This window comes from Sus scrofa, chromosome 6 (genome assembly GCF_000003025.6).
Source record: "Sus scrofa isolate TJ Tabasco breed Duroc chromosome 6, Sscrofa11.1, whole genome shotgun sequence".
Classification (NCBI taxonomy): Eukaryota; Metazoa; Chordata; class Mammalia; order Artiodactyla; family Suidae; genus Sus; species Sus scrofa.
Window position 1 is genome coordinate 60,335,445 of NC_010448.4, and position 11,767 is coordinate 60,347,211.

An 11,767-nucleotide genomic window follows, 5' to 3' on the forward strand; every position below is an offset into this window, starting at 1 on the left:
AGCTCTTAAACCCATCGTCCACCAAAGACAGCACACTTGTGCCTGTAAACAGGTGGATGCACAAGTTCACTCACAAAGCCCTCTGCCAAAGCAGCGTTCCCACACGGACACCGTCGCTGTGCTGTGTTTCCTAGAAGACGTAGCTGAAGTAATGTCAGTTGTTCTGGGCTGTCCCCTGGACCCTTTTGGGGGGCTGTCCCACATTGCTGGTGGGCGGGGTGTGGTAGAGGGCGTCCTCCTGCTTAGGAGGTATCCTCTGCCAGCCCCCCGCCCTTAGAGGGCTAGGAGGAAACCAGGGAAGCACTGGGCAAAAGGGTCATGTGGTGCTGATCCACACAGGGTGCTGACAACGCCAGCTTGGACCAGTGGCCAGGAAGGAAATCCTTCCTTTACTGGCATTCTCCTTGGCACAAATATCTCCCTCTGTGATTGCCAGGCAGGAACAGGGTTTATCGATTCTGGATCCCATTCCCTAGCTCTCTGCTCAACATCTCCCTGCTCCAGACAGGGTTCTGCAAGGGATTTATGATGAGGAGGTGGCAGAGGAGGTAGAGCTGGGAGAGGCAGAGACAGCAAGTCCCCATCCCCTCCCCCACCCACCCGATGATGTACAAAGCCTGAGTTTCCAGGACTCCAAACCTCCCACGCCCAAAAGTTTGCCAAGACTTAAGGTTGCCACCTCCCACTGCCACTCCTTAGAACCCATACCCTCCATGTGGAGGCATGAGAAGTAACATACTGACAAACTCAGAGCCCTGGGGACCCACTGCCTGAGTTCACATTCCAGCTCTCAGACAATTTACTTGAGTTTTGTGCCTCCCTTTCATTGTCTGTAAAACAGGAATAAGAGAACCTCCTTTTTGGCAGAGTGTGAAAAATAAACACCAAGGCACAGAAAATGTTAGGATCAGTGCCTGGTTTGTAACAGGCACCAACGAACATTATTCTCCACAGGTCTCAGAGTCAGTTACTTCTGCCACAAAACAGCCTATGCATTCCTAAAATTCACTGCAGTAGGCCAAGATGCATACTAAAAACCAATTGAGTTTTTTTTTAATAGGAAATGATATCCATGAAATTTGGGGGGGGGGGGGGCACCTGCAGCTTATAGAAGTTTCCCAGCCAGGGACTGAATCTGCACCACGGTCCGTGACACATTTTTAAAAGCTAGAAACATGAAAATGGCAGCACATTCTTTTCCTCACACCATTTTCCATCATCAAGTTCTATCCGAAGAGATTGGCTACACGTCCCTGTGCTGTACAGCAGGACCTCACACGAGAACAAGAATGTGTGTATATGAATGACTGGGTCGCTATGCTGCACAGCAGAAATTGGCACAACACTGTAAACCGACTATAATTTGAAACGATAGCACAACTCTACACTTACTAACTAGCTTTGCAACACATCACTAGTACACTAAATCCCTACTGCAATGCTACAATAAATACTACAATAAGTAAATAAATGCTCCAACTGGGTACAGTTTCGTTTTGTTCTAGGGTTGTTTTTCAGTTTGTTTGTTTTTAAGTATAGTGGATTTACAATGTTGTTGCCATTTCTGCTGTACAGAATAGTGACCACTCATACATACACATACATATCTTTTTCTTGTAGTACCTTGTATACTGGTCTACCCCCAAGAGATTGGATATAGTTCCCCATGCTGTAAGGTAGGACCTCATTACTTATTCATTCTAAATGTAACAGTTTGCATCTACTAACTTGAAATTCCCCGTCCATCCCACTTCCCCCCCCCCCACCTCTGGCAACCACACATCTGTTCTCTAGGTTTATGAGTCTGTTTCTGTTTTGCAGATAGGTTCATTTGTGCATATTTTAGATTCCACATATAAGTGGTATCATATGGTCCTTCTCTTCTTTGCATTTGCCTCTTGGGAAAAAAATCATGCATAAGCCAACATGAAATTCCTATTGTGCTCAAACCCAACAATGTCACTGGGTCACATCCCCACTTTCAAAAGCAGTTTTGCAACAGAACTGAACATGCATCTTTCAAACCCTCTTCTTGCTTTTGACCACCAACTCCTCCCACACTAAGGGTACAAACCTGGATATCCTTTATACCTTTAAACTTTTATAGCCCATCAGGAAGATTCTTAGGAGAAGACCAGCATCTTGCAAGGACCCTGTAACAATCCTCTAACAATTTCCCTGCTCCCATGAGTTCCAGGCAGCATCCCACTCACCGTTCATCTCTGCTCTTATCTCCTCACATCGTGACATCAGCTTCATATTCTCAAAGATGCAGAGGGTCACATCCCGTATCTGTGGTACCGATAAGTAGTCACTCAACAGACAGAATAGGTTACTGGGACCAACGGCTTTCAAGTTTGTCCAGGGGATCTTCGGGAAGTTCTCAGGCATCAGCTGTGGGGACTGGAGGCAAAGTTTAAATTCCTCCAGCTGATACTGATCCAAGCCCTTCAGGTAAGACATGAATTTATCCAAGAAAGTGTCATCCATGGAGATGCCAGCAGAGGAACTCATCTGGACCAACGTGCAGCGTTTCCAGCTTCACTCAAGAACCGTTAGGTCCACGACAGTAACAGGACCTATAAAAGATAAACAGACAGTTGAGACCATGAATCATGGTCCCCTCCTTCAAAACCCTCTCATCTACCCACTTAATTTTCTTCTCAGAGCCCTCCTGCTTCCTGTGTTTGGAGGCTCTTCATCTCCTCCTCTCCCACAAGAATGCCAATCCCCTCTGAACATCCATCCTTGGCTGGACCAGTCCCTAGAAGTGCCCTGGGCACACGTGAGGTGCTCACCGCTGAAGAAAGGGAACCTGCAATACCCATGAAGGAATGTTCCCACACTGAGGTGTGGGCAAGTCCTTCTGGCAGATACACGATTTGGTTTGACCTTGACACTGACTAGAACAGACTATCACAGGGCTTGTCAAACATACACTGTACACCTGCTTGAACCATGGAAGAAAAGAGAGGAGCTGAACATGCAGTTAGACTGAGTGCTAGGTCTCCAACAGCGGTCACACCAACAACACACCCTCAGGGGGGTTGGGACAGGGAAAACCAGATGACGCATTCTGTGCTTTCACCTCAGGCGCCTAGACAGTTAGACCCATATCTAAGAATATCAAGGACCCCAGATTCTTCTATCCTTCCATTCATAGCAAAACACTGAAGTCGTCACCTTGAGATACCCTTCCTTGGGAATAGCAGTCGTCTTTTAGAAAGATGGATGATTGACTAGGCAAAAAAAAAAAAAAATCCCAGCCCCCAAAATATATATACATATATTTATGTATATACATGTATGTACATGTGTATATATATACATATAAATTAATTTTCATACATACACACATATATAAGATGCCCACACCCTTATATACACAGGCTCCTCCATTACCTCTTTGGAGCAATTCTCTCAGAGCTACGGAGAAGCTGTTTCCCAGGGTATTGCCTTCTGTTTGGTTCGAGAAAAGCCCTCCTCTACTCTTATTATAGTTTATTAATTATCTGCATCCACCATCTTAAGCATTTACTACACACTATGAATTGTGACCCTCATTTTATTCTCTAAGCCAGTATGTTCATCAATTCTATTTTTTTAAGTGAAAACAAATGACATCTTCACAAGGCTGTCAAGAAGAAAAAATACCCTGCCACCTAGATTCTAGGTTCTGTGAAAATGTCCTTTTAAAATGAACTAGGGAGTTCCCACCATGGCTCAGCAGAAATGAACCTGACTAGTGTCCATGAGGACGCAGGTTCGATCCCTGGCCTCGCTCAGTGGGTTAAGGATCCAGTGTTGTGCCAAGCTGGGGTGTAGGTCACAGATGAGACTCGGATCCGGTGCTGCTGTGAGCTGTCATGTAAGCTTGCAGCTGCAGCTCCGATTAGACCCCTAGCCTGGGAACCTCCATATGCTGTAGGTGTGGCCCAAAAAGAAAAAAAATAAAAATGAACTTCCAAGAAAGGTTTCCATCTCCTCAGAAAAGAAAATCATGGACTTGGAGAAGAGACTTGTGGTTGCCTGATGGGAGGGGGAGGGAGTGGGAGGGATCGGGAGCTTGGGCTTATCAGACACAACCTAGAATAGATCTACAAGGAGATCCTGCTGAATAGCATTGAGAACTATGTCTAGATACTCATGTCACAACAGAAGAAAGGGTGGGGGAAAAAACTGTAACTGCAATGTATACATCTAAGGATAACCTGACCCCCTTGCTGTACAGTGGGAAAATAAAAAAAAAAACAAATAAATAAAAAATAAAATAATAGTTCAGGAAAAAAAAAAAGAAAAAAAGAAAGGTTTCCAGTCAAAGCTGTGTAACCAGGGGCTGGGGTGGGAGGGAGGTAAACAAGGGGGAGATGCTGGTCAAAGATTCACAAGGTTCTGTTACAAGATGAGTAACATCTAGGTACGTGAGGCACGGCATTAGTAATACTCTCTGTGTACTTGACATTTGCTAAGGGAGGAAACCTGACGTGTTCTCACCACACACACAGTGAACTGTGGGAGGTGACAGGGGGTTCATTAACTTGACTGGGGTGACATCTCGCAGTTTCTATTTGTGTTAAATCATGTTTGATACCTTTAAAAATCATTCCATACAACATCAATACCCGCAATTTCTATGTGTCAACCTTACCTGCATACAGCTGGAAATCTTTTATTTTTCTTTCAAGTTTGGTGCAGTGTTTAATATGTAACATCACTGTTCGCAGAAAGACCTTCTACTGACAATATACGAAACAGGCGTTTAGCAGCTGGAACGTAAGGACTGTACAGAAGAGGGTGGACTAACTTGAAAGTGCAGGGGACCGGGATGGCCTCCTTTCCTTAGTGACCAAGAGTTCACCAGAACTCCCTCTTTGTTTCAACACATTGTAACTCTGCGTCCCCAGGGCCAAACTGTGTCTGGCATAGAGTAAGGACGTGAGAAATAAACGTTGGATGAAGAGCTCCTTTCTTTGATGGTTTTCTACTTTATAGTTCTTTCAGAAGCTTCGTTATAAACATCATCATGTTTGTGGGCGTGTGGACAGTTCAGCACGAACGATGATACAGAAGGCACTGTCAGCAGACACAGACGCCACTAAAACCCCCTAACCACTGTTCCCGACCGAAGTATGGCAGCACATAAAGGAACAGAGCACAGAAGTGGCTGGTGTGCGAATAAATGTGCAAGAATAGGGACCCTTGACAGTAACAACAACTCATGGAATTTATAACATAGATAGTAAAATATGAGACCAGTAACACAAAGGATGAAAGCAAAGCACCCAACAGACAACTATTTCGAAATTTGAGTATTGGTCAGAAAATCAGGATGTAACCTCGGGTGAACTACTGGTCAGAGGTGAACACTGAGCTTTCTAGGGCAGCTACTCTAAAGAAAAGTAAGAGAATATGTAGCTAAGTTAAAGAAAACAATCAATGACAGAAGCAATTGTATTCAAAAAAAGACAAGAAAGGCATAAACACAGAAAACAGAGGTTGGAAAACAAGTATCAAGATAATAAATAGCAAATGTGTTAGCAATTATATAAACATAAGTGGCCTAAACACTAACTAAAGACGATGATATAAGAAAAATCATGCGTATATATACATGACTGGGTCACCATGCAGTACAGAAGTGGCATGACACCGTAAATCAACTGTGCTCTAATTTTTAAAAAACACTGTCAAACTAGATTAAAAATAAAAGGTACACTTCAGGTATCAGAGTATAAAACATTTAAACTAAAATAATGGGGGGAATGTGGGGTACACCACCTAAGCAGAAGAAAATGGGTATAGCCAAATCATTGTTAAAGTAGATTTTAAGGCAGAATTATTACAGAATACAGAGCACATTTTTTTGCCTTTTTTTTTTTAAGGACTGCACTCACAGCTTATGGAGGTTCCCAGGCTAGGGGTTCAATCAGAGCTACAGCTGCCAGCCTACGCCACTGCAACGTGAGATCCAAGCCACGTCCGTGAACTTGACCAAAGTTCACACCAATGCCAGATCCTAAACCCACTAAGCAAGGCCAGGGATCGAACCTGCAACCTCATGGTTCCCAGTCGGATTTGTTAACCACTGCGCCATGACAGGAACTCCCCAGAGCACACTTTCTAATAGGATCAATCCAATAGGAAGACTGATCAAGTCTAAAATTTTATGTACCAAATAGTATAGCTTCAAAATATATAAAATAAAAATAGAACTAAAATGATGATTAATTGGAGATACAAACACATGTCCCAATAATGAAAGGAACAAGGAGGGAAAAAAATTTAAGGATATAAACTATCTGAATCATATCATTAATCAATCTGACCTAACTGAAATAGAGATCTATACAGACATAACTCTACACCCACCAAATGAAATAAAAGTATTTAGTAGGTGGTCAGAACCCTTCAGCAGGAACCCCATAAATGAGGTTAACCAAATGACACAGAAAATTTTCACTAAAACCTCAATGAAATAATTTTACCACCCATGTGGCTAAAATGCTAAGGGCTGACATCACCAAGTGCTGTCAAAGATGTGGAGTAACTGGAATGCCCATACAATACTTGTGAGAGGGTTAAAAACACATCTACTTTGTAGAAGTGCAGCATAAATACCCTGCAATTCCATTCCAACCTACTAGCCAAGAAAAAAAAAAATCCATCAAAAGACATGTCCAAGATCCTGAATAAAGACAACAAAGTAGGAGGCATAACTCTCCCAGACTTAAGACAATACTAAAAAACTACAATGATCAAAACAGTGTGGTACTGGCACCAAAACAGACATATGCATCAGTGCAACAGAACAGAGAGTGCAGAAACAAAACCACACCTACAGTCAATTAATCTCCCACAAAAAGACCAGAGTATCAAACAGGAAAACTCTCTTCAGCAAGGGCTGTTGGGAAAACTGTACGCTGCATATAAATCAATGAAACAAGAACACATCCTCACACCATGCACACAAATAAACTCAACATGGCTTCAGGACTCAAATATAAAAACAAAACACCCTCCAGCACCTAAAAGAGACCATAGGCAAAACATTCTCTGACATAAGTTGTACCAATGTTTTCTTAGGTCAAGTAAAAACGAATAAAAAAAGGCAACAAATAAAAACAAAAACAAACAAGTGTGAACGAATCAAACTTCCAAGACTTTCCACAGCAAAGGAAATGATACAAAAAGACAACCTATGGAATTGGAGAAAATATATGCAAGCCATGCTGTTGCAAGAGCTTAATTTCCAAAATATATGAACAGCTCATACAACTCAGTAACAAAAAAAAAAAGAAGAAAAATGGATGGAAGACCTAAACAGACATTTCTCCAAAGAAGACAAACAGACACATAAAAAGATGTTCGTCGTTGCTAATTATTAGATAAATGCAAGTCAAACCCACAATGAGGAGTTCCCATTGTGGTTCAGTGGATTGAGAATCCAACATAGTGTCCACGAGGATGCATGTTTAATCCTTGGCCTTGCCCAGTGGGTTACAGATCCAGCATCACTGCAAGGTGCAGCAAAGATTGCAGATGTGGCTGAGATCCTACGTTTCCATGGCTGTAGCATAGGCCTGCAGCTGCAACTCTGATTCAACCCCGAGGCCTCAAACTTCCCGTATGCCATAAGTGTGGCTGTAAAAACAAAGGGAAAAAAACTACAATGAGGTGTCACCTCACACCAGTCAGAATGACCATCTTCAAAAAATCTACCAACAATAAATGCTGGAGAGGGTGTGGAGAAAAAGGGAACCCTATTACACTGTTGGTGGGATTGTAAGTTGATGCAACCACTGTGGAAGGCAGTATGGAGATTCCTCAGAAAACTAAAAATAGAACTACCATCTGATCCAGCAATCCCACTCCTGGACATCTAGCCAAAGAAAACCACTACTCGCGAAGACACACGTACTCCGACGTTTACGGCAGCACTATTTGCAATAGCCAAGACATGGAAACAACCTAAATGTCCATCGACAGAGGAGTGGATCAAGAAGATATAGTACATATACACAATGGAATATTACTCAGCCATTAAAAGGAATGAAATACCAGCATTTTTAGCAATATGGGTGGACCTAGAAATTATCATGCTAAGTGAAGTCAGCCATACAATGAGACACCAACATCAAATGCTTTCACTGATGTGTGGAATCTGAGAAAAGTACAGACTGAACTTTGCAGAACAGATGCTGACTCACAGACATTGAAAAACTTATGGTCTCCAGAGGAGACAGTTTGGGGGGTGGGGGGATGTGCTGGGGTTGTGGGATGGAAGTCCTGTGAAATTGGATTGTTATGATCATTATACAACTACAGATGCGATAAATTCATTTGAGTAATAATAAAAATAAATAAATAAATAAAAGTCTACAAACAATAAATGCTGAAGAGGGTGTGGAGAAGAGGGAACTCTCCTACAGTGTTGGTGAAATAGTCATTGGTGCAACTGCTATGGAGGACAGCATAGAGGTTCATTTAAAACTAAATGTAGAAGTTTTAGGATCCAGCCATCCCACTCCAGGGCATGTATTCAGAGAAAACTCTCATTTGAAAAGATACATGCACCCCAATGTTCACTGCAGCACTACTTACAGTAGCCAAGATGTGGAAGCAACCTAAACGTCCATCCACAGAGGAATGTATGAAGAAGTGGTACCTATACAGAATGGAAAACTACTCAACCACAAGAAGAATGAAATAATGACATGTGCAGCAAAATGGATGGATCTAGAGATTATTATACTAAGTGAAGTCAGTCAGAAGGAAAGAGACAAATACCATTTGATATCACTTACATCTGGAATCTCATGTACAGTGAGACACTGATGTTCACCCTCTCAGCTCATTTCCATTATGTGACACAGTGTTATCAGCCAGTCACAGTGTGACATTAGCTCCTCAAATTCCACTACGTGACAGTGTTATCAGCCAGAGTCACAGTGTGACATTAGCTCCCCAATTTCCACGATGTGACACAGTGTTATCAGCCAGAGTCACAGTGTGACATTAGCTCCTCAAATTCCACTACATGACACAGTGTTATCAGCCAGAGTCACAGTGTGACATTAGCTTCTCAATTTCCACTACGTGATACAATGTTATCAGCCAGAGTCACAGTGTGACATTAGCTCCTCCGGGCTAGAATGAGCAGATCTCACAAGCTCACATGTGGGCTGTCAAGATGTGTGTTTACAAAGTCCTCATCTGCCTCCGTCTATCCTACCTTCCCAGGTATGTGGGGTGCACATGAGGTGCCCACTGAGTGTGTATCATTTCCCACCGCAAGTATACCCGAGACTCAGTTCTCATTATTCACAGTATTCATGTCTTATCAAGTCCCCAGAACACTCGATTAGTGACTGTAGCATGATTGCTTCCACAGAAAATACAGAATTAGGGTCCTTCAAGCCTCTGGTCACAACATTTGTCAATCAACACATCAGGTTGTTTCATGTATGGTTCTTTTTAAAGACACGTTATTCAATTTACATCAGCCAAGACATGAAAGCAAACTGAGTGTCCATCGAGAGAGAATAGATTAAGAGTATGTGCTATATATGTATGATGGAATACCATTCAGCCACTAAAAAGAATGAAATAATGCCCTTTTCAGCAACATGGATACAACAAGAGATGCTCATACTAAGTCTGACAGAAAAAGATGCATCACACGATACCACTGAAGTGGAATTTGATTTCTAAAATGACACACATGAACTTATTAACAAAACAGCAAAAGACTCAGATTTTGAAAACAAACTTACAGTTACCCAAGGGGAAATGTGGGGAAGACAGATAAATCAGGAGGCTGGCATTAATGTGTGCACAATTATATATAAAATTATTAACAAGGACCTACAGTATAGCTCAGAGAAATCCATTCAAACTTATGTACTAAAATAAGGCAAAAAAAAATCTGAAAAAGCTGGAATTTATGTATAACTGAGACATGGCTATACAACTGAAACACAAGACTAGATGAAAATATTGCATTAAATTAAAATAAATTTATCTGACACCTATTTGTTTTGTGAGGCACATCACAGCCTTCGTGAGCTTGGGGACGTTACATTGCACTTTGGCACTACCCCTGGGGTTGTTCAACAGCCATGTCACCCACAAGAGTGGCACCAAATAGACCCAAAGAAAGGATGCTTCTTGAGAGGCTGAGAGCTGCACTGAACCAAGAAGGCAGAGCACTGCCTGGTCTGGCTTCAGCTGGGAGCCTGTGGCAGGGGACACAATTTTCCACCTCTCTGTGCAAGCCCAAGAATGACCAGGGAAAGCAGCCCAGGATGGACTCGAGGTTCCAAGCACGCCTGAGTGAGCAGGTAAATTCACACCAGGGGGTCCCTGCGCCATGAGGACCCACCCTCATTAGTACCAGGTGTCGCGTGTCCTGAGGAGAAGGGCTCCGACAAGGGGCCATGAGATTGTACTGAGCACAGAGCAAGCGAGACCAGGGAAGGCCATCCTGAGGGTCACAGGCTGCATCCGACTCAGGCAGGGAGGGTGCACAGAGGCCAAGAGGGCACTGGTCAGGGACAACAGGTGCCCACACCCAGGAGGGGGAATACAAGAAGGGAGACATTCAGCTGGCATTTCTCAAAGACCTGGAGAATGTCCCGGGCCAAGCAAGCAGGGAGCCTCAACGGGAGGACACAGGTGCAAGAGATTCCTGCTGATGAAGAAACGCCAGCAACAGTGACTTCTCATTTCTCCTCCCCAGCTCCTGGGGACCACAGGCCTCGCATCTGCTTCCAAAGTGTGAGTCTTTTCTGTACCTCACAGACATGGAAGCCCACAGCATTTCCTTTCTGGGGCTGGCTTACCTCACGGAGAAAAACCTCCTCTGGTTTCATCCACACTGTCACAAGTGGAAGGGTCTCCTTCTTTATCGAAGGAAAACTAAAGTCCTATTGCGTGTGTACCCCACGATGGAAGGTTTCGGTTCCACCAGATGAATTAGTTCTGGGGATCTGCAGCACAGCAAGGTGCCTCGAGCCTGCCACACTGTGTTGTACCCTTAACATTTTGTTAAGAGGGTAGGTCTCATGTTAAATGTCGCCCCCCCACACACACGCAGACACACACACACAAACACACAGAAACTTCTGGAGATGATGGCTAAATCTATTCCCTTGATTGTGGTGTGAGCCTATATTCAAACTCATCTGGTTCTATGTGCTAAGTAGGTACAGTGTTTTTCATATATCAATCATACCTCGAAGCTCAAAGGAAGGAAGGAAGGAAAGATGCCAGAAGATTCCAACAAGTGGAGGGAAGCCACAGAAAGGACTGAAGCCACAGAGAAAGGAGACATCACTTACCAGCCAGACGTCTAACCTCCTACAAGCTTCCACCGACCCGATGCGGGACCCTCAGAAGAGGAGCCAACTCCACCCCTCCCTCAGCCTGTGATTGGCCCTGGGGTCCCTCGCTCGCCTATCAGCTCTGTCCTGGGCGTCCCACCCGCTCCGTCCCAGCCTAACTCGGGATTGGTCAAGAGGCCACAAGACCCAGCTGCTGCAGATCATGGCCGAGGCTTCTCTCCAGGTGTCCATCATGCCTGGCTGGGAGAGGAGAGGCGGAGCTGGGTTTCTAATGAAAAACCACGCCATCCGTTACTTACCAAACAGACCCAGACTCAGAGGCCTAGGAAACAAACTTACGGTTACCAAAGTGGAAGGAAGGGGACAGAGGGACTGGGAGTTTGGGATGGGCACTTGCATACTGATGCATATGTAATGACAGACCA

General features: G+C 43.7%; 1 protein-coding gene across 2 annotated transcripts in view; it reads right to left on the bottom strand.

Annotated features, from left to right (window-relative positions):
* The window catches only part of NLRP13 (NLR family pyrin domain containing 13), a 62,872-nt gene extending 51,447 nt beyond the window's left edge, over positions 1–11,425 (bottom strand). For both annotated transcript variants that reach the window (XM_021095072.1, XM_013998823.2), the window contains exons 1-2: positions 11,340–11,425; positions 2,214–2,579 (exon numbers count right to left, since the gene is read on the bottom strand). In XM_021095072.1, coding sequence (XP_020950731.1) covers positions 2,214–2,514 — 301 coding nt within the window. In that variant the 5' untranslated portion in view covers positions 2,515–2,579; positions 11,340–11,425. The remainder of the gene's footprint in view (positions 1–2,213; positions 2,580–11,339) is intronic.